Genomic DNA, 26,171 nt, shown 5'->3' on the forward strand with positions numbered 1-26,171 from the left:
TGTGTCAATGTGTGTATCTGTCTGTGATTCAGAGGAGAAATGGAGAAGATATTCCTGTGGCACTGACCAAAAACATCAACCACAGACGGTTTGCTGCCTCCTTCCACCTCAAAGAAGTCACCAATCAGGATCAAGATCTGTACCGCTGCGTCACCCAATCAGAGCGTGGCTCCGGGGTGTCCAATTTTGCTGGTCTTATTGTCAGAGGTGAGTACTTCTAAGAATCATCTTAGTGGTATTTGATTAGTGTGCTGCCTTTGTGAATTTTATGTGTTTTTGGAGAGATTCAGTATCACATTGATTATTATTCATATTCATTATATACATAAGATCTTTAAACTATAGAATTTGGCTTAAAGAGCTGCTAAAATATGTCATTTTTAATTCAGTAACCCTCATTGGCACGACCATTTACTCTCAGTTTTGCAAAGCTTACAATTACATGTATAAGTGCATTTAATCTTACACGTGCGTCAGTTTTTATATACTGTACATACTTTTAATCATTTCTAACCGAACAGTGAGCAGTGGAAGAAAGACACTGAAGAACTCGGGAGCTTTGAATGAAAACCCAACCGAGCCTGTATCTATAAGGCATAATATCGTGGATGTTAGCAAAAATGTTGATGAAATAACGTTAATGTATAATGTTAACGACTGGCTCTTAACCCTTTATAGGGCACTCATTGAAATACTCTGAAATACAAAATTCTAACCTTAGTGTGTTATTGGAGGAAATAAGGCTTCATTACTTTTGTGAATTTTTCTTGCATTTTTTATTATGTTGAAAATCAAGGTCAGTGAAGTTACCATATTTGGTTCCTTCCCCATGAGTGCCAAAAAAAAAAAATCCAATAAGAATATATAAAAAATACAAGAACAACACATGCAACGTGAAAGGAACATTACTTTTTTAACGTTAGACCAATATAAGTGCTGATCCAGACACCTGTCCACATCCACATTATCCTTTGAACATCATTCCTTACATTAGTACCATTACTTCATGGTACCTAACAAAGCAGGTACACTCACTGTTCATGCAGAGGTGGACCTTACAGACCCTGCAGACCACATTGGACCTAAGATTGTTGACTCACTGTCCTCACTGGAACTGTTGCTGTCACTGTTTTGTAATGTGTGCGGAAATTACCAAAAATAGTCACTTGTTCGATAAAGGGTTAACACAAGCCTCATGTAAGAACCTGCAAGGCCTACATAATGCACCTTTAAATGGACAACATTGTTCTACAGGCTGCTTTTCTTGTGCGCTAGATCTGTAAATAACACCACTGATTGATTATTTAAGGTTGAAAAATCAAAAAAGTGGCATCAATCCGTTACTTGTACCTTGGCCAGTCAATTATGGTCCTTAGGGAAAACCTCTATCTGTGTTTGGTGCCTGAAGGATAATTCCTGACAGCTCTAAGGATCCCTTTAAGTCTTGAACCGTGACCTTATTGTTATATATTTTGGTGTTTTGACTAACTTGTGTCAAAATGTCTTTCCAATCAGAGGCACTTTCACTCTGTCTGAGTGATAAATTGTAAGTCCCTAACACAATATAGACTAATGAGGACAGTTTGTGTGTATGTAGATGTGAGCATGCCAGCCCTTGTGTGTGTGTGTGTGTGTGTGTGTGTGTGTGTGTGTAAACCACATGCATTGGTGTCTATGCACACACATGTGACTGGAAACTATGTGTGCACCAGCTGTCATGTGCAGCTGACATGTGGTTAATAAGGTGTCACCAATGTGTGTTTGAGATGGGATGCTTTATTCATTCACATCCAATAGCTTACATATTCAATTTATCTCCCACAGAGAGACAGAGGAGAAGGGCAGGGAGAGAGAGAGAGGGGGTAAAGGCGAAAAAGATTCAGGAAGAATGATAAGGGAGTGACGGGGGGGGGGGGGGGGGGGGGGTCTGAGGAGTGGGGCGTGGAGTAAAAGGAGATGGTGAGGAAAAGTTAAATGTAAATAGTCAGCTCATTATCCCAAGAATATCCATATCAGAATCAAGAATATGTCTGAATATGTAAACATCTGAGGAGAGTCATGTTTATTATTCTGCATAAGAGATGGCAGCGGAGAAAGAAATGAAAAATCAAAGCAGAGCCAAGCACCACGAATATGAATATTAGCCGAATGTAGCTCCGATAATAAGGCTTTTACACTGTCCGATGTTGAGGTTCAATTTTCTGTACCGCCAGGGTCGCTTGAGCAGGACATTAATGGGTTAGAGTTTCCTGCTGAGGACGAATGGGTTTGTGTTTTCTTCAAAAATAAGCTGGCAGCAGAGACACATTTTCTGCAGGACCTTGCTGATTTAGTAAGAATATATAAGTGGCTAATGTTTATTTATCACGAACATCTTCTTTTTTTTTTTTTTTTTTTTAATATGAGAAGAGGAGAGGAACGAGGAATTCACACAGCAGGAGATGTGTCTAAACATGAATAGGACCAATCTACATATATGAAAATAGATCCAGGTTCAAGTAGGTGCACAGTGTGTTTCATTGCCAACTTGAGCTTGAAAACCAGCCAGCTACTTTTACAGTCTCTATAAAGGTGCTGTTGGAGCGCTGAGGGATATAGGTGATAATGAATATTGATCCAGAGGCTGGTTGTTAGAAAGATATCACAATAAAAGAATGAGGACTGCGTGTATGAATGCGGAAGAAGAGGAGCCTCATGTTTATTTATTAGAAATATCAGATGGGAGATGAGAGCCAGAGAGAAATCAAAGAAACAGGGAATATGTTTAATCCACTTCTTGAAAAGTCTGATTCTTGGAGATTCGACGTTCTTACAGGACACTGACGTCCATGAATACGGGCAGCTGCATTGCTAATATTTTTACTCTGAATATTTTTATTTTAATATTTATTTACTGGTAAATTGAAGAGGAAGTGAGAGAGATGAGTGAAGGGACGTTGCAGGAGGAATTGTGTATGTAGCAGAAATATGATGAACAGAAAATGGAAGAAAGATCCATTCAGATGTTGGAAAATGTGAATTGTATACATCGAAAATGTTTGACGGGGGGACAGTAACATAGGCTTCATTTTCATAGCTTGAAAAGTAGTCCGCTGGGTGAAATTGCCTCGGAATAGGTAGGCATGGGGCCTCATCTATTGATATTTATAACATGTAGATGACAGAGATGTGCCATTATCTGCTCCCTCTGTGTGTGCTGGAGCTGTCACCATCAGAGAAAAGAAGCACATTTTGAAGGGACAGAGGTGCATCATGGGAGCAGGGTAGTTGTGACATGGACTCCTCCATCATTCCTGAATAGGTTTTTCTCTTCTGTATTAAGAGATATAGGAAAGCTTCGTAAAGATTTAATAAAATAGTCATCAGCGTCCCTTATTTTATTGTGATCATTTTAATTATGGGTTAGGGCTTGATACAGATACTTATTATGGAAGACCAACATCAGGTGCAGATGTTCTTTGGCAGTAAAACTAAACTTTGTTGACATGGCTTTAAGTGGACAGTCATGTCAAAGAAATAAAGACCAGTATTTCTGCAATATGTTTTCACACTTACTGGAATTAATATGAAGGATGATTAGGGCCCCACTCAAGTTGGAAAAAAAAAAAAAGATATTTAAATAATGAAGTCAAAATAGTAAGAGAATGAAGTCATAATTCATGAAAAAAAATCCTATTACAAAATAAAGTTATAATATTTTGGGGTCAAAAATGGCAAAATTCTTAAGAGAATGAGTGAAAGTTGTAATGTTAGGAAAATAATATTTTTAATATTTGTAAGCATGTAAATATTTTGTTATTTGTGAAACCTATACTGAAGTATAATTTAAAGACATGCCCTACATCCCTTGTTTTATGCAAATTACAAACTATTCCTATGATATTTTCATGTCAAAATTGCAACTTTACTGTTGTAATATCTGACTTTTAGAAAAAAAAAAAGAATAAGTTCCAGTAAATAAAAAAATTCTCTTTTCTCATTTTGTTATTTTCTGGCCATCAGACAGTGAAGACTACAAACAGAGTGAAGCTGCATCAGAGCCAAAGTTGAATTTTAAGGATTACTGATCATTTACAAATGTTGAACATCACCTTTGATTATCAGTTAATTTCTAGTTTTAATACACAGCAGTCTCTTACACCACTGGAGAGCTGAAATGGCGGATTTTTTTCTGTAGAGAACCAGTTTGGTCAACTCAGTTGGTTGTATAAAAACTGTAGGCTTCAGCAAATCACAAATGCGTACGACTACATTACAGACATGCACTTATATATGTAAGATAAGATTAGATAAGATATGCCTTATTAGTCCCATAAGTCCCATATGTGTATCATGGACCACAAGTAGGATCCACATGAACATATCTAGGGATTTTGTTTGTTTTCCCAGCATTATCCTAGCATTACTACACTTAATTATTTATGATAATGTGGTTTAGTTACTCAATGTACTTGGTAAGGGTTAGCAAAAGACACCAGGGGTTACTTTAATAAAAAGAAGGTTTACAAAGATGCAATAAAACTTGTAACAATGTATTTACTAATATTTAAGCCAAACCTTGATCTCTGCTTTTATTGTCTAAATCTTATGGGAGGTGGATGTGAACTCTCATCTCTGCTCTTGAATTTTGACTCAACCCCATTGAGGAACCACCAAAACAATGAGGTTCCTTCAACCTAATATCCTAAATTAATAAACTTATCCATGATATTGCAAAATCACACAAAAGCATCATTTCTGGGGCGACTGTGTTATATGTTTGAGTTACGAGGGAGTCTGACTGTGTATTTCAATGCGTGTGTGTTTGTGTGTCACTTGTGGTTTGGTCAGAGCCTCGCTCTAATAAAGTCTTGCCCTCTGGTTCCTACGGTGACAGAGCGCATCATCACACCAACACACACGCACACAAACACAGAAGCATCATCATGCCAGCTTGTATTACACACAACCCATGGCCTAAAAAGCTCCTGCAATATTACTGTCATACACATACGTATGTGCACACAAGCGCATGTGTATCATCTTAAACATAAGATGGTCCACTTCTAAAACGTCTTTTATTCCCTTTTAGTTCAACACACTTAGACTGAGTAATAGTGACAGGTTAGGATTCAGGCTTTAAGGAATTATAGAAAACCTACTATCGCTGTTGGATCTGGATACTGAAACACACATACTCATACTGACACACACTGCGCTGCTGTTCTGGAGGTCACATGCTCTCCAGTGACTTCCTTAGTGAAGTCAGCAGAGGTTTGTTATGGCTAAGCTTTATTGACAAGATTGCTGACGATGGGCAACAAAAAAAAAAAAGAGCATAGCTAGTGGGCAGTGGTCGCCAACAAAATATTCATATTTATTTTTATTTTTTTGCTTTATTTTTCTGATTTGAGGTTTGTAGCAGTTTTACCTTGATTTATTCAACAGTTTGGAGAGTTTCCTTCGGTTGTCTGTCAGTGGTTTTATGTCCCATCTGTTACAATACATTACATACATTACTAACGTTACATACAACTGTTTTAGAATTAACAAAATACCACAATACTATTACAATTACAATCACATACTGTCAATATATGTCAAATGTCATGTCATGTTCTTCCTCTCTTTTTTTAATTTTATTTTATTTTGCTATTATTTTTTTTGCACAGTGTAATGTTTTTTTAATCCCAATATGATATTCTAGAATGACCTGTTTGGCCCTCTTATGAAACTGGAAAATGTTCACATTTAAGAGGAGAGAATCTGACCATTTTTATATTGTTTTTGTAAGAAATTACTCACGCTAGCTGTTAATTTTTTCAGTAGTTGATAAGTAATCAGTTAATCAGTTCATTGTTGCAGCTTTAGATATTGTTAGTGTTAATAACTGAAGTGGTGGATCTGCAGTGGGTTTTTTTTTTTTATTGTTTTGATTAAGAGACACAAAGCAGTAGAAAATACATGCAGTGCATTTAAATCTCAAAATGTGAAGCAAATTTGAGGCATCCCTCAGGAGTTTTTATATTCTTATATCACTAGAGAAAATGAGTGACGGTTAAAGCAAATAATCAAACGGACAAATTTGGTTTAAAATGACAGATGCATTTAAATTTTCTCCAACTTGGTTTGTTTTGTTATTTTTATTTACATTTGACCCAAAAAAAAAAAAAAAAGAAGAAATGACGAGAGGGTTCACATACATGATTAATAATGAAAAACATAGTGACAACAAAACCAGTGCAAAAACAACACCATTTATGATGTGTTATATTTTTTAGGTCAACTGTACAAATGACAAGTGATGGAACAAAAAAGAAGAAAATCAAAAGCATGAACCCATTCCAGCTCTGTTTTCTCTGGAGTCACATAATGACCCACTTACATTTCTTACTGTTTCATTTTTATGTCTATTATTTATCTTTTAGATGCTCAATAGGCTTTTAAGTAAGTCACAAATAGCACAGAGGCATCCAAACAGACCAACTTACTGTTTTATTTGCTGGAATAGATATACCATCTTTGTGAGTTCTTACATTATTTCTTTGTTTGTTAATCATCACGTTGTTTACTTTGTTTATTTGATGGCATTGCAAGTTGACATGTTGTTGACGTTGTTGGTTTTCTGAAGTCACTTCAACATTCATTATCTGGATTCAGCTCTGTCTGCGTGTGTGTGTGTGTGTGTGTGTGTGTGTGTGTGTGTGTGTGTGTGTGTGTGTGTGTGCGCATGTGTGTGTGTGCTGTCAAACTACAGTGTTTCATCTGTTGCTAAAAAGACACTTCCCAGCCTGCACCTCTCTGACAGCCATATTCAACACACACTCACACAGACATAGATCCGGATTCACACAAAAAAACAGGGTGACAGCAATTCAAAATATAACTATTTATGGAACAACATGCACTGTAGCACACAGACACACACATAATTTAGATAATACTTACTTTGATATGATATGATTGAAGCTGGATTTTAAAAAAAAACCTCACACTTTTTCATATCTTGATGCAGATAGTAGTATTGCCTTGTGGTGTGTCGGAGAGTGCGAGTGTGATAAAATCTGTATGATTTACTGTATGTGAAATAGATTATAGTGTGTGTGTGGTTGTGTGTCCGTGTGTGTGTGGAGGATGTTTGTGATTAATTCATGTGCTGATCTGTGAGTGTATGTGTGTCAAGAAGATGAATCTTTGATGCTGTGTGTTTTAAAGTTGTGTGCGTATGTGTTGTGCTTTCGGCTTGTCAATCACAGATATGTGACAGTTCCCTCTGATCTGACTGAATGGCCCTGAACCATCACACATCCATCACATTTTACGTTCAACTACACTATTTATTCACTAAGGCCGTCATGGGATGTTGTACATGGTCAAATTTCAAGGTAAAGTACATGCAATATAAAATAAAGTTTAAAATAAAAATATAGCTGCTTAAGCCTCAGGAAGAGTATAACCCAGGGAGCTCGTGTGATTAGAAATTCCCCCACATCTGTGTTTCTTTTGGTATATTCACACAGGATAAGCCAAGTGTGTGTTTTACTCAAATTTACTGACATTATCCTCTGGATGGGATGTCAAGGCTCTGTTGAGCTTAAGAGTCAATTTTTCTGAGAGGGGCCCATTGGAGGAAATGTACCATCTCAGAATCAGGTCAATTTGTCAAGATGTGAGGAGTCTGTGGGCAACTAATTCAGCACAGTTTGGTTAGATTACAATTGCACATATGAGTTTTTGGTCTATATACACAGTCCAGCCAAAAAACAAAAGTCACACACATAATGTTTCGTTGGACCATTACACAACATATTCGCTACAACATCATTTATGCTACAAAATGCTTTATGCACTATCACAGTTGATATCACAACAGTCATTTACATCCTTAGTTACATTCATTTTGTTATGATGGGAGAGTTGGACTGTTACACAAGGTCTTCTCATCACATCCCACAGATTCTCAATGGGGAACAATTCTGGATTCAATGGTGGCCAGTCCATGTGTGTAAATGATGTCTCATGCTCCCTGAACCCTGGTGTTGTTATTTTGGAAAGTATCTGTCATTAATGAAGAAAAAAGTTGATGTTCAGACCTGGTCATTCAGTATATGCAATTTTTTTTTACACATAACGTTGTTGAAACACACCCAACCAACTGAAATATCTCCAGATCCTAACACTGCCCCCACCGGCTTGTCCTGTAGGCACTCAGCATGATGGGTAATCACCACATCTGAGTCAGTTTTTATGCTCTCCAGCAAATTTGTGGTTGTTTAAGATATGAGAAGCTACTCGCTGCATCAGGAAGGGTTTAATAACATTATTTATTCATCACTACAGTAAACATCAAAAGGTTACTATTTGCTGAAGTAAAATAAATTATGCGGCAAAACTAGGAGGTGATTCTTCATATGTGCTTCAAGATTTCACAAAAATAACGCGCCAATATGCTTTATCCCATGACACCAACTGAAAAATGAAGGCTACCTGTACATTTTAGCTAAAAGGGGTTAAAGGTGCATGCTGTCAAAGTGCCTAAAATTTGGGTATGGTCTGATGGGCATGTGGGTGCGTGGCTGAATAATCTTACTTGACTATTACTCTTCACATCTGAACAAAGTGGCCTATTCTGACACAGTAATTTTCCACCACAGGGCTTGGCTTAGAAAAATTGACTCTTACTAATAACCCATTAGTATTTCTAATAATAACTGTTAAGCCTGTTGAAAGATAGAAAAATGTTCTTCTCCACTTACTGCCCCGTATGTGATCCATCTCATCATCTTTGGAGATTTTTTCTGTTCTGGTTGATTTGAGTTTGCTCTTTCTGCAAATGTACGGAGCAAAATGAGCATCTCGAATTTCCACCAAAAACCCCCCCAATAAACCTCAAAATGTTTTATTTAATGCTGCCAGTACAACCTGCATGTTCTTGACACAAAATAAACAGAATGAAGACCAAAACAAAGACGAAACACATACATCCCAAATCACATGATCTGGTAATTGCAATGAAATTTCTACTTGACAAAATATGAAGATGGAAGAACCATGAACAGAAATGGCGCCAAACATTACTTTGATATAGGCTTATGTTACATCTTAATAGCAGTTTATATGAAACACAGTTATATCCAGGAGGTAAATAAATACTCATGTCCTTGAACGCTTAAATTCACCTCAATCTCACAAAAAAGAAGAACTTACTATGTAAAGGTTCAGAATGGAATTTCACAGCTAAAAGAGTAGCACAATGTTATAGCTCTAGAGGAACAGAAAAAAGAAATGTGGAACTTGAGAATACACATTACGATTTACCAAAAACCAAACTGGAGTTCTCTATATATGTCGGTGCACAGGCTTTTATCATGGATCGAATCCAATCCAACTTTATTTGTAAAGCACTTTAAAATAACCACAGTGGACCAAAGTGCTGTACAGAAGAAATAAATAAAAAGCAACATAATAGAATAAAATACAAGAATAGTCTAAAACACATAAAACAAATGTACAAAAAAACAGTGCTGTACAGAAGAATGAATAAAACCAAAACAATAAAATAAAAACCAAATAACATGGATGTAGGTGGTCAGTCGTCATCTTAGAAATAGAGCGAGCAAATGTCATAAATTACCAACTCACAAATACACACAAATCTTCCATATAGAGCCTTCAAACAAAGACAAAGACTAAAGTTAGAAGTCAGAACTTGTGTTCCCAAAAAAAAAGTGTAAGAAAAATGTTAAATTAAGATGTGTAGACTTGCCTTTCTCAACACTTTCTGAAGTCACTTGTTGGCGAAAATACTTTTAAATGTTGAAGGCTTTTGCAGAGAACTGGCTGCAAGAAGTCTTTTAGCTGTAATTTAACTACATTATCAGAAACAACATATCTGCCAGCTGACAGATGAAAATCATAGCTTTTTGTGCAAAGTGTCTTTGAATACTGGAAAACGTAGCTTGTAAATAAAATACATTAGTTGGAGGCAGGAAAATTTAATTGACAAAAGTTCTGAAAAACAGAAGCATGTAATTGACTCGTCTTCTGTCCCTGTGCATGACCACACGTTAAGCTTAATAATCCCTCTTAAATATCAGTTCTATGTCCAGTAGTCATTGTTTACGGTTCTTTGGGTTGCTTTCAGTATCTACGTATCACATTTCTACTGACCACACAAAACAGACTTTGTATCACAATAACAAACCCTTTTCACTCTTCTTCCGTTGTGACCTTGTTCCATTGAGTTTTATTCATCTGATGTGAGACTTTGAAGCCTTCTTTTATGCTCATGTCCATTGTGTCTTCCCCTCAGAGCCTCCACACCCCATCGCCCCTCCTCAGCTGCTGGGCGTCGGCCCCACGTACCTGCTCATTCAGCTCAATGCTAACTCCATATTTGGAGATGGACCTATTATACTGAAAGAGGTAAGTTTTAATGGAGAATTTTGTTAATGAATTCTGTTCATAGTATTTCCTCATTTAAAGCTCGGTTTCTGATAATGTGCATTTCTCTCCCTTTAATCCGATACATTCAACAAAATAAATCGTGCTATATTCAATACTTTTTTGCTATGAATTACTGATATAAAGTGTTTTGTGGGATTTCAGTCATTATGGGTATACTGTATTTCCTCACATAGTGTCCAGGGCATTCATTTACTCCAGCTGCAGAAGGTACCAGGCAATTATTTGAAGGAGGCTTGTATTAGAGGCTGATGTTTATTTATGGTTTCCTCTACTTAATACATAGAAATGGTAGTATATACTTTAAAACCTTGTATTGATCTTCTCATATTTGCTTTATTAGATACACTGCAGTGTTCTTTTCTACAAATGCATCACGTCTTTAACTGGTGCAAAATAAAAGCCTTTTAGCTTTTCAGTTTATAGCATTTGTCATTTGCCGAACAGAGCTTTAATTGTGTAAACATTGTCTTGCTGTTGCACTTTCCACAGTTTCTCTGAAAAAGTAAGAAACACCTGCACTGATAAAAATTAGACAAAAATACTTCTAGTGAGAAATCCAGAATAAAGTGTTGAAATGAGCTAGATTATCTTGTTGAATGTGTTCAATTAAGCCTGTAGAAATGTGCTTACCTGGAAGAACATTACATAACACGCACCAGAGGTTTATTCACATTATTTTTTTACCCAGCTTGTAAACGAGAACCAGCTTTTTCTTTTTTCTTTTCCTTTTTTTAAAGGAAAAATAGTATATATATTGATGTCTCAGCCAAACTTTAGTTTTTATTACTGACAAACACCGTAAGGATTGTCATTTCAAGTAGCATATTTAAACCAGATCAATGTAAATTTACAATAAAAGTAATTCTGTCCAAGGAAATAAAAAGAATACTTGAAGGGTTTTATTTCTACATCAATCACACCCTTTGTATTATAGACTGTGGAAGTAACATTAACTGTGTAAACAAGGGTTTGTACTAAAATATGAAATATTATTCACACACCAGAGACAATTCCATGTAAAGATAAGTAAATAAAAGCCCCGGTCATTATTTGAGGAAACAGTAATTATATAAATGACATTATTTCTTGTAGGTTGAGTACCGTATGACATCAGGCAGCTGGACAGAGACTCATGCAGTGAACTCTCCCAACTATAAGTTATGGCATCTTGACCCTGACACCGAGTATGAAATCAGGGTCTTATTAACCAGACCAGGAGAAGGAGGAACTGGCAAACCCGGACCGCCACTTATTACACGGACAAAATGTGCAGGTAGGTCATCTGAAGTGTGTAAACTCATACAGGCACAAGTTGTATGAGTAAATGAATGTGTCTTAAGGTCATAAACAACAACCAACCACCACTAAAAGCAAGGTGACATTGATTTATATGATAAAGCTGAGTGGTTTATGCCAAAAAGGCAGAGTTCAGTTGCATCCCCTTGTGGATGTAACCGTTCCTGCTTTTTATATGTATCGATTTGTCCATGTATGTTGTTCGTCTTGCCTTAGTATTTGTATTTTAGTTGGTGGAGTGATTTGTACTATGAGCAGGAAGGCAGAGGAGAGGTGAGGCGCACAAAGCAATAGAATTGGAAAAGAAAGGAGGGGAGAGCCTGAATCAGTCTGTGGTTGCTCAGTGAGCCGAAAGAAAGAGTGATTAAAATACTGGAGGCTCACTCTACCTTTCTAACTCTTGGTCTCGGTCTTTCTTTTCCTTTTCTGAAATTCTGTGTCTTTCTGTCTCATCATCCCGCTTTCTTTCTTTCTTTCTTTCACATCTCCCTCCACCTCTTTTCTTTCTACTTCATTTCTTGCCGCTGCCCTCCTCCCCTCTTTCTCCCCATCTCTCTCTCTCTCTCTCTCTCTGTGGATCAATAGACGGAGGGCAGAAACACTGTTTGACATTTGTAGAAATAAACGACTGAAATATAAACACAGTCAGCCTGAGGGAGAGAGACAGAGCAGGAGAGGGTTGATATGAGAGAGGGAGACAGAAAGAGAAGAAATGAGTTTGAATGTGAAACAGAATAAGGGAGCGATGGAGAGATGATGAAAAACAATAAGGAGGCTGAAAAGAAAGAGGAGAAAATAGGAGTGGGGCGAGAGAGAGACTATGAGAGGTGGGAGAATGATGAAACTGGAGAGTGAAAATGAAAGAGAGATGAAAACTCATAACCAAGGGGCCTGACTGATGCCTGCCAACCTGTGTGTGTGTGTGTGTGTGTGTGTGTGTGTGTGTGTGTGTGTGTGTGTGTCTGAGTCTTTGTGTGTGTTTTTATTGACAGAGAGGAAGTCATAGACTTGTTCAGGCGACTCATGTATTGAACAGTTTCCTGTTTGACAGGAAGAGGAAATTAATCTTTTCCTCGCTCATGCAGCAACACTTTTGTATTAAAGACATTAACTAATGTGTTGATATCAGACCACAACAGGGTAATATGAAGTAACTGTGGGCAGCTTTTGTCTATAGAATAGTAATAGTGAAAGTGTAAAATTCATTATAACAGGAAACTAGAAGAATTTCCTTATTTATAGTTATTTTTTTTATAATCAATAAACAACACTTAAATGCATAAATGCTATTTAGTTTAAAGAGGTACTACACACTAAAACATGTTTTTGAGCTGTAGACCACATTATAAAGCTCCACTACTATGAACACAGCAGTGCCAATGTGTTAATGTTTATTTTTTTTAAAAATGGCATTTTATGGATTGAACGTGGATCAACATGCCTTGAACAACATGCCCATCTCTCTGAACTTACAAGGCCAAGGCTGACAGATTCAACCATTTGGGACGTCTTTGCATCATGAAATCTATATAAAATGAACATTAGCGCCCAGTATCAGAGGTGCACAGCCTCCCTTCCCTTGGGTAAAACTGACCTCATCTTTCTGAGAGTTTTTAAATTGTGAAACTGTGAAAATGCCAAAATCAAGATTATTCCTCTGGAGAGTTTTGCTGTTCAACAAATATTCAAACTGCAGCCTGTTTGCTTCTTCTAATATACAAATTTTGAATGTGTTTCTCCAGTTGTATATGGCATAGCGCTTTAGTAAATAAAGAGCTTTGTAAAGTTTTGCCTCCCGTTCATGTAGCTAGAAAAGTAAAATTGACAAGAAATCAAGATAAAAAAAATTTGGCCATACGCCTAGGCTTTTTTTATGTGGCTAAAATATGTTTTACTGCTGCAAGTGCTAATCGATCAGCAGTTGACTACCAAATTAAACGGCAACTATTTGCCAATTGGTTTGATCATTTTTTTTTAGGATGAAAAGTACACATTCTCTAGATCCACCTTCTTATATGTGAATATTTTCTGTCTGATTTCTGTCCCCCTCTTTAATGATAAACTGAAAGTTATGTATCTTTGGACCGAACAATGAATTTAATGACAACATCAAAAGCTTTGCAAATTGATTGGCATTTTTCACCATTTTCTGACATTTTATGAGCGAACAGTTAATGGAGAATAAGTGACAAATGAATCAACTGCTGAAATGACCATTAGCTGCAGCCCCCATCTACAAAAAAGTAACCCAGTTTGGTCCTGAAAATGAGTACGATGTTGAAAATAATTTTTTTCTAAAGAGAAAAATACCATCTTTGCCAGAACAGATGGAGAAACAAACTTTATAAAAGATCTATAATTACAACTGTGATTTGCAAAAAAAAATTGGAACTGTGTTTTTACATCATCAGTGAGCAGATCTGTTGAGTTTTTAAGTCAAACAACAACATAAACAAACACTATCGCAGCACCAAAGCCCTTCACAAACCTAGAAATCCCTTAAAAATAAAGCTTTCAACATACAGCTCAAAATAGGTGCCTTATGATTCTGTGTTGCTGTTCATTTGTCTCTGGCCTAGAGGTGTCACAGAACAACCCCGGCCTCATAAACCCACATCCCGAGCCCCCTGACCACTTTCTGCCATTTTTCAGAATCGTCCAATGGGTGGAGTTCAGTTCAAAGGGGGTTGAATCTTTACCATTCTGGAATTTGTTAAACAAATGTGCATATGCTGGCAGTTGAGAGTCCTTTCCACTGCATTTTCATGAAAACCAATGTTCATGAAAGGGACAGATCATCCCAGAAATTAGTCGAGTTGCACTGGAAACAAGTGTTCTTATCTCACCCTGTGTTCCATCTTGCTCAAGGCAGTTTAAGAAAAATTAATGCACCCTATATTTGCTATGATAAATTATAATCCCATGTCACACAGACAGAGGTAAATAAAATGTAAATGCAAATGTATTACTACACACATTTGAGATAATTCTTAAGGTAATATGCATACATATCTAATAAAAGTACCTCCATATTATTTGGATATTTTGCTTCCTCTATTATTATTGCAGTGGTATCTTCCTGCCTTCGATATCTCCCCATGTCTATTTGTTGTATGACTAGGGTCATTCACACTCACGCACAAATATACATGACACACACGCCTGGTGGGTGTGTTTGTGTTTGTTGAAAGAGAGAAAGACACACACAGGGAAGAAATGTTATTTAAATGGTAATGATTCCTTTGCTTTTTCTGTTTGGTTAGGTTTGTCTGATCCCACCACCTGTAGTTTACTGAATATTTAGTCCAACGCAGTGTAATAAAGACATGCACATGCAAATACACACACACATACACACAGGGATATGTGTAGACAAACACCAGGTATAAACCCAAACATGAGACCACACAAAATAATGTTTAATTAAAAACCAATAAAGTTAATAAAATACAGTGCAGCTATAACACGCACACACAGCAGTGGAATTGACATCAGTGACAGTCAGGATTTCCTCTCCTCTTTCTCCTTCCTCTTCACTTTTATTTTCCATCTCTTCATCTTCACTTTTTATTTCTTTTCTATCTCTGCTTCTTCTCACGCTCCCTCTGTTGCGCCTTCTCTCCCACTCTCTATTTTTCTTCTGTGGTGATTTATTGCTCTTGTCTGAAGGGTGAAAAATAATCAACTTGAAGTGAAGAGTTAGTGTGTGTCGTGTGCTTCAGTGTGTGTTTGTGCGTGTCTGTCTATGTGTGTGTGTATGAAAGCGGGAGAGACAGAAGGTGAAGTAGACAGAAGTAGCTTTTAATCCAAATCCTGAATTTTCTGCTGAAAACCTCTTGGTCATGGCAGGTTAGACACACACACATATATACACACACTTACTGAAATGCACTGGAACACACACTAAAACCATAGTTACACAGGCATGAACGCACACAGAAGAGAGAGACGCACTAAGAGGAATTGAGATGGAGAGAAGTGTACAGACAGACACACAATAGCGCACAGTTCAGAAGAGTCACAGTATTTCTCATATGTTGCACAAACTCAGCATCACTTGGATTAATGAAAGAATGGAATCACAAAACACACATTTACACACACACACACACACACACACACACACACACAAGGAATCACACACAATTTGTCATATGTGCTTTTTTATCATGTGTACTTTTTAGGTGAAAATGTACAGACACACACTTTCCCTTCACGGTGGTAGGCTTTAAAGGTCAGAGTCAGACCACCATGAGATTTACAGACACACACTCACTGTCCCTTTAGAATGAGTCTGTTTTTGTGGTCATTTTCAGCACATTTTACTTGTTTTATTAAAAATCGATAGGATTAATGAAGGTCAGATCGCTGGAATAATGCTGTGACTCTAAAAGGCACATAAAGGTTTCCACAGGTCTAATAAAAAGACTTGCACTCTTAAGAAAGGATGTGTTTGCAAACCATGTTAGGTCTACACACATTGTTGGATGAGCTTTGGAATGTTCTGTTCATTTTAACGCTTTCACTATGTTAATAATTTTAACACAGCGAAGGTTAACACATTGTGCTACAGTGTGAAAAACATGCTTCCAACACAGTTTTATTCAATATTGACACAAAACGTGTAAACTACAGTGCTACACATATTTTGTGTAAAGTGCCCACACATTTCTTCTAAAAGTGTAATTCTAATTGTGCACAAAGTGATTGTTGGACTTGAAAAGAAACACAGCTCTGCAGAATTATAAGCAGTTCGGTAATAATAAGTAGTATTTTACTATTTTAGAACAAAAAAACACATCATGAATAACAAGGAAATGGAGAATTTTAGCTGTGAGTTTCAAGTTTCCAGTATCCTCCAGTTTGTTTACTTAACTATTTGATTTTACAAGCTATTTGCAAAAGTCACCTCATTTATGAGCATTTGTTTCAGCATCACTCACTATGTTTTTTAATTTCTTCTTCCTAACCTCTCAGACAATGATGGATTTATACCGCCAAGAGAGCCCCCGATCAATCAGAATAATTAGCAGGAAATCAATGCGATTACTTTTTATTTATATCACACCAAGCTTTGACAAAATCATTACAGGGCACAGCCGTATAGTCTTAAAGAACAAATCCCTCTTGTGCAGATGGAAGGACTTAAAACTCCCCTTTAACAGGAAGAAACTAGGCCATCAGGAAATAACTATATGGACATAAATAAAGAGAAAATATTGGTTTAACAAGTTAGGTAAAGCCATTAAGCATTTGTGATTTTTTCTTTTTACCTCCGCCAAGGAGGTTATGTTTTTGCCAGGGTTTGTTTGTTTGTTTGTCTGTCTGTTTGTTTGTTTGTCTGTCCGTTAGTGTGCAACATAACTCAAAAAGTTATGGACAGATTTGGATGAAATTTTCAGGGTTTGTTGGAAATGGGATAAGGAAGAAATGATTAAATTTTGGTGGTGATCGGGGGTGGGGGGGCCCACGGGGGGGGGGGGGGGGGGGGGGCTGATCAGCCTTGGCGGAGGTCTGCGCTCTCCGAGTGCTTCTAGTTCATCATGTTTCAGGCAGTTTTCTGAAGTGTTTATTGATCATATTCATATAACTATGACACTGAGAATACAATAATTGCATCCGCTCAAGGTTATGCCCACGCTAATAAAAGAAATCCATCTAAATTGATATTTCCCTTTTCACAGGGTTTCTGCGGGTCATTAAAAAGCATTAAAATTCTTTAAGTAGATTTTGTGAAAATTAAGGCCTTAAATGGCATTTAAAAAGCATTAAATTCGATGTCCAGAGGCATTAAAAAAACACTTGATGGAAAAAAAAGCATTGTTATTCATGATTTATTTTGATTATATAAACATTTAATAATTTTGATGGAATGTATAGTGTGATGACTGACAGGCCGAACCCTTTAATTGACTATTGTTTATGGCCGATACACAAAGTCACAACACCGAATGCTTGGAATGCAACGTGCTGTGAGCGTGCTCATGCTGTGGTGAAAGAGTGGAGGGAATATTAGCAAATGTCAGAAAAATGGGAAAATACAAGTTTCACCAGAAGTGATTGGAGGAGGAACTAAATATGTATATGTATATATATATATATATATATATATATATATATATACATATACATATTTAGTTCCTCCTCCAATCACTTCTGGTGAAACTTGTATTTTCTGTATATATATTTTATATATATATATATATATATATATATATATATATATATATATATATATATATATATATATAAAACAGTATCTGCAGTTGGACATGGGCATTAAATTTGTTTAAAGTGGCATTAAAAAGGGCATTAAAAAGCATTAAATTAGATTTGCTGATAGCTGCAGAAACCCTGTTACATTCGGGCCTTTCATCCACATGCAAACATCTTTACAGTGTGGACAAAATAACCTAACACCTCATACATTCTCACTGAAGCTTTATGGAAAGTAAATTCAGTGCAAAACACCTGTGGATATATTTCATTACCTAACTCCGCTTCACTGATATATAAAAGCTTTTACAGAGGGGAGAATATCAGTTCAGAAAAAAATAGAAATATCAGAATCATTGTGAACTTCACACCACAGAAGAAGCCTCCAACAAGACCAGGTGTGGGGTGGGCGACCATCTGCATCAACAGGTTGGTGTGAGAATCGGAATTAAGACCAAACCAAAAAGATCAGCCCAAATTTGTACTTTTAATGCACTTATATTCAGAGAGACAGAGATGTGCAAAGAAAAAAAATGGAGAGTTGAGACAGAATGAATAAATGGAGTTTCATTTGTCTTTCTCATGACAGTAGAAGGATTACCAGGAACTAATTGGACAGATTAACTTGGATTTAGCTGCATCTCCTGTCAACCTTTTCGGTTTCCCTCCTCCCATGTCCCCCCTTTCTTCCTTTCCTTCTTTATTCTCTACTTCAGGCTTTATTCTCCCCTGCCCTATGGTGTACTTTATATTCCTTGGCTCCATATAATGGTTTATGTTGAGAGACAGGGCTTGTTGGCCTCTAGCAGAGTTTTATTTCATTTACTTTATTTTCCTTTCCTTTTGTTTAACATTCTTTAATTCCAACCTCTGGATTCCGCTGATATGAAGCTTGCTGTCCTTGGTGTTATTGTTGGTGTTTATTGGTATTGTTGTTGTTTTCAAAGCTCCATCTGTGGAGAACAAAGCCTTTTAGTTCCAACATGAATCCAGCCGTTTGTCAGTCTACCGGAGGAGGGGACAGGGACAAGGCAGCCTCTGTGGTTTACCGTTGGACCTGGTCCCGCATGTCTTTGGCCACATTCCAAACTAGTTATCGTCTCTCCCGTTCCTCTGCTCGCTGTCTCTGCCGCTTTCTTTCTTTCCCTCTCTCATCTTTCGCTCCCATTTCTCTCTCTCTGCTCCCTTTATCTCTCCTTTGCTGCCTTCAGTCCCTGTTTCATTTTTCCATGCATTGCTTTGTTTTTAATACTCTACTACTCAATTTCTGTGCTACTGTGTTTGCCCTCTTCTTTCTTTCTTTCTTTCTTTCTTTCTTTCTTTCTTTCTTTCTTTCTTTCTTTCTTTCTTTCTTTCTTTCTTTTTCCATACTCTCTCATTGTCTCACCTCCCACCTATATAGTAAATAGACAGAGATAAGCAGCATTGCATTATGGGCCAAGAGGGAAATAGGTTTCTGAAATGCAGGTGCGTGTGTTTTTCTATGTGTGCGCGACAGGCAGATAGTCATATATTTTGTTTTAATTCCATGTTGAAAACTGTCTCGCCGTGGAGCAGTGTTAGCATCTAGAGACCCTGAAATCAATACAATTTATTACAGTGCCCTAACTGTGTGTGTGGCTGCCCTAATAGCTAGCTTTATGGCGAGGATCACGACTATTGATCTGAACTGGGAGACAGACAGGAAGGAAGAGATGAAGACAGGTGAGGAAGAGGCAGGCATAAGGGTGAGACAGACATAGAAAGCAGCAGGTCTCCTTCTCACTCTATTTAAATGTCAACCAACCAATAACAGCCTAAAGCCAAAATGAAATGCTCTGACCCCTAAGCTATTAACACACATACACAGTTAAGTGATATTTGCTCAGCAGACAATTACCTGCCCAGTGTGTCTGCATCGCCCTTCCTCTTGGTCTTCTTTCATTTTCATTTCCTTTCATATGTCCATATGTCTCATTATAAGTGAGCCGTTTACATCTAAATGAAAACCACAGCTTGGTTGTGTTTCAGTGTGCAGCTCTTGAGTTCGCCCTTGCCGATGCATCCTTATTATTAGAAGTTTTATTAAGACGTGCACACACACGTACATAAACACACACCTATACATTCTCTCCCTAGATTTAATCTTGATTCTGTCACAACCTGAGGCGCACATGTGTGTGTTTGGGTAATAACTGAGTGTGAGTCCGTGCATGTGTGTGTGTGAGTGACAGGCAGATAATGGGTTGTCAGAAGAAGCGACAAGTTTGTGTCCTTGTGTTGTCTCCTCTGAGAGAGGAAGACCCAAGGAAAAACACAGACCAAGGCAAGGAGGGCTGGAGAGAGACTTGTGTGTCTCTATTTAAGGTGAGCTGTTTTTATTAAAATCCTAGAAGGACAGAAGGAAACAGGTGGGTTACCCCTCAGAGAGAGACATAAGGAGGAAGGAACATCAACAAGTGATTAAATGGGTTTCACTGTGAATGACAACATGTCAGTTTATGACAAGGAACAGCAAAGAAAACTTTTAATTTAAAGTGTTTTCTGAAGCACTGTGGGTCATCACTGACCTCATCAGGGATTTCATTGTAACATCATACCCTGTCCACAGATAATTTCTTACTCGGGTTTTTAAAAGTATTCTGCACAACCTTCATTTTACAAAATATCTCTGTCCACATGTCAACAACTAAAAACTGGTAGAAATACTTCGAGAAACCATTGTTTCTGTCGTTGAATATTAGCTGTAGCAAACACAGTCTTTAATCATGAAGATGAGCAGCAACAAGTTCAGTTTTAAACTTAAGTTACCTCAAGTGTTGGTTCAAGTTAGTCTGGTTCGTCTCCCAAATGTCTGAACGAAGCCTAAATCTGCAGGTAATGCTTTCATTTATACACCTGAACTTGAGGTTTCAAGTGCAGATTCATTACACAGAACAATAATAGACGTGTAATATGGGGTGTGTTATCCTGTCTCTTTGTTTTTCTTTTCATCACAGATACACACAAACCCATACAGAGATTTCAGTATCTACACTTTGGAAAGCAGTTTTAAGAATCTTCATTTTTGCCACTTAAAACACTGTTTACAAGTGGATGATAGGCCTAAATGTAGCTGAAATATCCAAGTATTTTTTCACAGTACCTGAGCCAAAATAAAATGTTTGGGTTTTTTTTTTTACACATTGTGCAATATTCTATGGACTAACCCACAGTTCTGTTCTCTTCACTGTTGTTTAACCAGTGCTGTTTTGTAATTATTATTCACAGGCATGCGAAGGATTATGTGAAAATTGAAAAGCCAGTTTGTTTTTTTAATAAATATTGTAATGATAGTTGAATGTGAAAAAGGTTCAGTTAAATAACATGTAAATCCTCAAACCCCTGATCCCAAATGCCAGAATCCTAGAGAAAACTCTGTTAATATTCAATAATTTTCTATTTAAAGCCTGTATTATAAAACAGAGGTGTCAGATTTAATAGAAATAGATCATGAGGAGGCATGATGAATGTAGGAACTGTTGATTTTTTTGTGTCCATCATGGCTAAACAATTGATCAAAGTAAACAGGAGCTGCATTTTTATATGAGATCTGTTGTGAATGTTTTGATTTGTCATTTTGTGTAATGGCTGTACATGTATATATTATTTTTAAAACGGAAAAAAAATTAAATGTTCTAAAATGCACCTCTCTCTACCATTATAAATGAATTCCCAGCCTTGTAAGTAAATTAGAATCATGACCAGTATCTAAATCATGTAGCTGTCAGAGTAATTGCAGTATTTTTCTTTAACATATTATTTCGAACCATTCTCTTTTCATCGGCCTCGACAAGTTTCCTGAAGCTTCATTGGAGTCCAGCACTAAATCAGCGGAGTGCTTTATGTTGTCTTTACAATGAGCAGTCTTTAAAGGCTTAGACTAAAGGCTGAGGTTAGCTTCTAAAGGTAATAGCTTTCCCAAAGTGGTAGCTGCTCTGGATAGATGAGTTGCCACAGGAGCTTAAGAAGTAGTTGTTTTGTGTGAAGCGGTTGAACCCCACTGTGCAGTGGGCACGGAATCTGAAGTGGGTGAATATTCTGGACGCAGTGTTCTGTCTGAGATATAGTTGACAGATATGAACAGGCGGAAAAGCAACGGAGGAAGGTTTGGTTTCTTGTTTGCAGACTTGAATATGTGTGTGTGCGTGTGTGTGTGTATGTATGTGTGTGTGTATGTGTGTGTGTGTGTGTGTGTGTGGGAAGACGTAGGTGGGGTCTGGGGGGTTATTGATCCAGTTTAATGAGCCAGTTAAGGTAATTAAAGCCCTGGGCAGAAAGGAAAGAAGGTAGATTATATTGACAATAACAGTTCTGAATCCGCATAAAAGATAGAAATCAAAGGCGTGCCTTGTAGGAGTTATTACATTTCAGAAATGGCTAAATGTCACGGAGGAGCAGAAATAGATGTTCATAAAACCATCTCAGTTCCGACCAGGGAAAACGCTGACTCAGTTTGGATGGTTGGTCTGTTTTTGGCAACACAAAATACATTCACATTAGGCAGAACTCTAAGGAACTTCATAGATAGGTTGGAAGTTTTAAAAAGTTTAGGGCTGATGTTGATATCAGTGTTATTTTCTGTTTTATTTGGGTTTTGCTGTTATTTAGTTTCCTTGTTATGGCCCACAAACAACAAAATTAGCAACATTTAATATAATAAAAAGCTGGCCTTACCCAAATGTGAAATGACCTTATATGCAGGGTCTGAAGGCAGATATTACCCTAGCTACTACCAGTGGTTCCCAATGTGTCTATGCAATCCTTAAAAAAGAGTTTTCATTCTGTTATAGAAGCTGCTTGTTTCCACTATGATGGGGCCCAAATATTCAACTCTTCAAGTACTTGGTTCCAGATTCAGATTTTAATATTTGAACATTCACTTTGGTGATGATCGTATACTATATCATCATTACAGAACACACTACACTTTCTCACAGCTGCATATATAAAGGGTGGCTGTGGCTCAGTTGGTAGAGCGGGTTGTCAAATGACTGAAGGGTCAGTGGATCAGATCCTGGCTCCAGATCTTGAAGACATTGAACCCAAAATTGTAGGCTGTAGGCATCACCTTGCATGGCACTTTGGGCATCATGAAGGTGTAGAAAACCACTATATAAGTGCATTTACCGTAAGTTAAACAACAAATTACACATACTGTCACACATTCAACCCAGTAACCCCTGTCTCTCATAGGACCAAGGCATCCCTACTCTTCATCGTCGGTTGTTAGCATTACTGTGCAAAGCTAAGACTGTTTATTGTGGTTCTTTTAGAGTCTGTCGATACTTAAAGTAGTGGTTGGTTCACTTTAACATGCATAACTTTGTGTAGTGTTTTGCCCTCAATGTGAAGTGATGACGTTAGACCCTGGAGTCCACTACTGACAATATACAGCCTTTGATAACAGTTTTTCAGTCTTAAACAATGTGCAGAATTGTTGTATGCTCATGTAACCACTGAGTCATAAGTGATACCCCTCACCATTTGTGTTCTCATTTTGCTTTTCTTTTTCTTCCTTTTATTGTAGAACCAATGCGGACTCCTAAAAGACTGAAGATCGCTGAAACCAGATCTCGCCTCATAGCAGTGGACTGGGAATCACTGGGATACAACATCACTCGCTGTCACACATTCAACGTCACCATCTGTTACCATTATATGACTGCCAACAACCGCAGCAAGGCTGACTGCTTGGACATGGACCCGAAAGGTTAGAGCACCGGTCTAATACGATCATTATTAATGTGTTGTACAATAGGAGACTAATTGATCATGCAGGCCTCATTTTCACCAGGTTAGAAATCGGATTTGGTCATTATGTTTTAGATAATATCCATTTAAAATACATGATATCAACAGTTTTCAGAAAGTATAGTCTCATTTGCCCTCTCTCTTGCTCATATTCATTAGCATGGCATCTCATTAGTTATTCAGGTGTTATATTCTTGTGCTAATGTTACCCCACACAAACAAGCATCTGTCACTAGTATGCTAAGGTGCATTTTAGGATGGAAAGTGTTTGTTTCTGGAAAAAAAAAAATTCCAGCAGCCTTTACAAAAGAGCATTTAGACTATATTTCTCCAGTATTCTGTGATGCATTTTATGTATTTAGATTTTGACATTAAAAGAGAGCTTTATACAAATGTTAATAATTGTATTCAAATGTCTGCAGTTTACTTGGAAAAGCCTGTAAAAAACAACATCCTTTAAATCTGGAGGGAGTGAACTAAATGTCTAAACTTGGCTAAAATCTGCATAACTACAAATTAATTGTTGATTTTCAGTGACACCAGCCAAAATACATCCACTTTTTCAATAAATTAATATAATGTTAACACGAAACCTGCTATACTCCACAGTCAGTGAAACAAAGATTAGTGGATATTGTGTCTCCTAGGGCTCATGACCCACATTATTTGATGTTCCATTACTGTTTTTCACTGAAGTTGTGTTTTTATCTTTTATTTTAGCTCCGCGGCACTTGGTTGGAAACCTGCCACCTTACACCAACGTCAGCCTGAAGATGATTCTGACCAATCCTGAGGGACGCAAAGAAAGTGACGAGACCATCATACAAACTGACGAGGATGGTACGATATCTGAAGACTTGTATTTATTTTGTTTAGCTGTGAAGCTCAGTTTTCACAGATACACTGACAGATATGTCACACAGCAACCTCTACTTGGAACAACACTGTGCTACAAACAAAAACAGCTACACAAGTCTTTTTGTTGGTTTATATTTAGTGTCAGGCAAGCCACATTACTTCAATAATGGTCTGGACAGTCTGTGCTGTGTATTCTTGATCAAGGGGTAGATCTGATAAGCAGAATTTAATTATGCTGTTAATTTTATTGGCGTTGTATGACTTTATTTCTGTGTGTTTACAGTCCCAGGACCTGTTCCAAGTCAGTCGCTAAAAGCTACCCCATTTGAAGACAGGATTCTCCTACTCTGGAAGGAACCAGCTGAACCTAATGGCATCATCATACAATATGAGGTACCATCAGTAGTAAACAAACATCATATGTGTTCCCCTGCACAAAGAAAGGAAAGAGGTGTAAAATCATGCTTCTGTCTCTGCTCCTCTGTAGATCAGCTACAGTGGAGTGCGTTCATTTGACCCTTCGGTGCCTCTGCAGCGGCCTGGCCTCACAGTGTCTCTACCCTCCAACGCCACCCATCATCTGTTTTCCCAGCTCCACCCAGGTGTCACATACCAGCTGTCTATAAGGGCGTCCACCTCCAAAGGGTTCGGTCCGGCAACCACACTCAATGTGACTACAAATATTTCAGGTAGATATTCTGCTTCGATCAGACTTTTTAAGCATGAGAATTTCTCCAAACTGTTCCTGGACTCCCAAGAACTGTATACCTTCAACGGCTTTTTTGTTTTTGCATGATCGCTGCAAATAGGAATGCGATACAGAAGCCAACAGAAACTCCATACAGCAATATCACTACCACATGACACATAACAACAAGATGGAAGATGGCATGATTCAGAGCTGTATGTTTTTAGAGTTTCAAAAGTGTTTCAAAAACACTCACATACAGTTTAAACCTATTCTACAAACATGGTGGTGAATATAAAAAAAATTGTCCATCTAATTTTTGCAATGCTGGTGTCCCAAAATGCATTTTATAACCTCATGAGAAAACACAAGAAAATCTAGAAATGTTTTCAGACTCCAATTCTTAATGTCTTTAACCCATATAGACCCAGAGCTACTTTTATGTCAGCTCCCAAATACATTTTTCTTTATTTTTTTTAACAATTTTATTTATCATTTTTCCATAACAACATTTACATTAAGGCATTTCTTACAAAATTTGTGAACTTGCCCCCCCCCACCATCCAGGTGGCATGTTTTTCTCTATTTTTAACCTTTCTAAAGTGATTCATCACCATTTACTCCAATATTATCTTCTGTATTTTGTATTTTTAAGTGTAAATCATGTATTTTTCTATATTTAGTTTACTGATCATGTAGATCTTCATAAAAGCACAGATTATATCAAAAACAAATAAAACTGAAGAAAAATATACATTTTTCTGCAAAATATATAATTAACTGAACATAAAATAAGTGTGTCCATCCACTGTCATTGATCCAACTCTATGGGTTTTACTGGTGAATCAATGTTGTAGAAGATGACGGTGTTTCCACGTTCACTGCGGAGCCTCTG

The 26,171-nt window shown here is 37.3% G+C and overlaps 1 protein-coding gene across 21 annotated transcripts in view; it reads left to right on the forward strand.

The window, feature by feature from the left end:
* Nucleotides 1-26,171, forward strand: part of ptprk (protein tyrosine phosphatase receptor type K) — a 144,161-nt gene that overhangs the window by 75,170 nt on the left and 42,820 nt on the right. For all 21 annotated transcript variants that reach the window (XM_030127922.1, XM_030127927.1, XM_030127926.1 and 18 more), the window contains 7 exons: nt 33-207; nt 10,292-10,404; nt 11,539-11,719; nt 23,507-23,689; nt 24,451-24,570; nt 24,872-24,981; nt 25,076-25,277. In XM_030127922.1, the coding sequence (XP_029983782.1) occupies nt 33-207; nt 10,292-10,404; nt 11,539-11,719; nt 23,507-23,689; nt 24,451-24,570; nt 24,872-24,981; nt 25,076-25,277 (1,084 nt within the window). The remainder of the gene's footprint in view (nt 1-32; nt 208-10,291; nt 10,405-11,538; nt 11,720-23,506; nt 23,690-24,450; nt 24,571-24,871; nt 24,982-25,075; nt 25,278-26,171) is intronic.

This window comes from Sphaeramia orbicularis, chromosome 24 (assembly GCF_902148855.1).
Source record: "Sphaeramia orbicularis chromosome 24, fSphaOr1.1, whole genome shotgun sequence".
NCBI lineage: Eukaryota > Metazoa > Chordata > Actinopteri > Kurtiformes > Apogonidae > Sphaeramia > Sphaeramia orbicularis.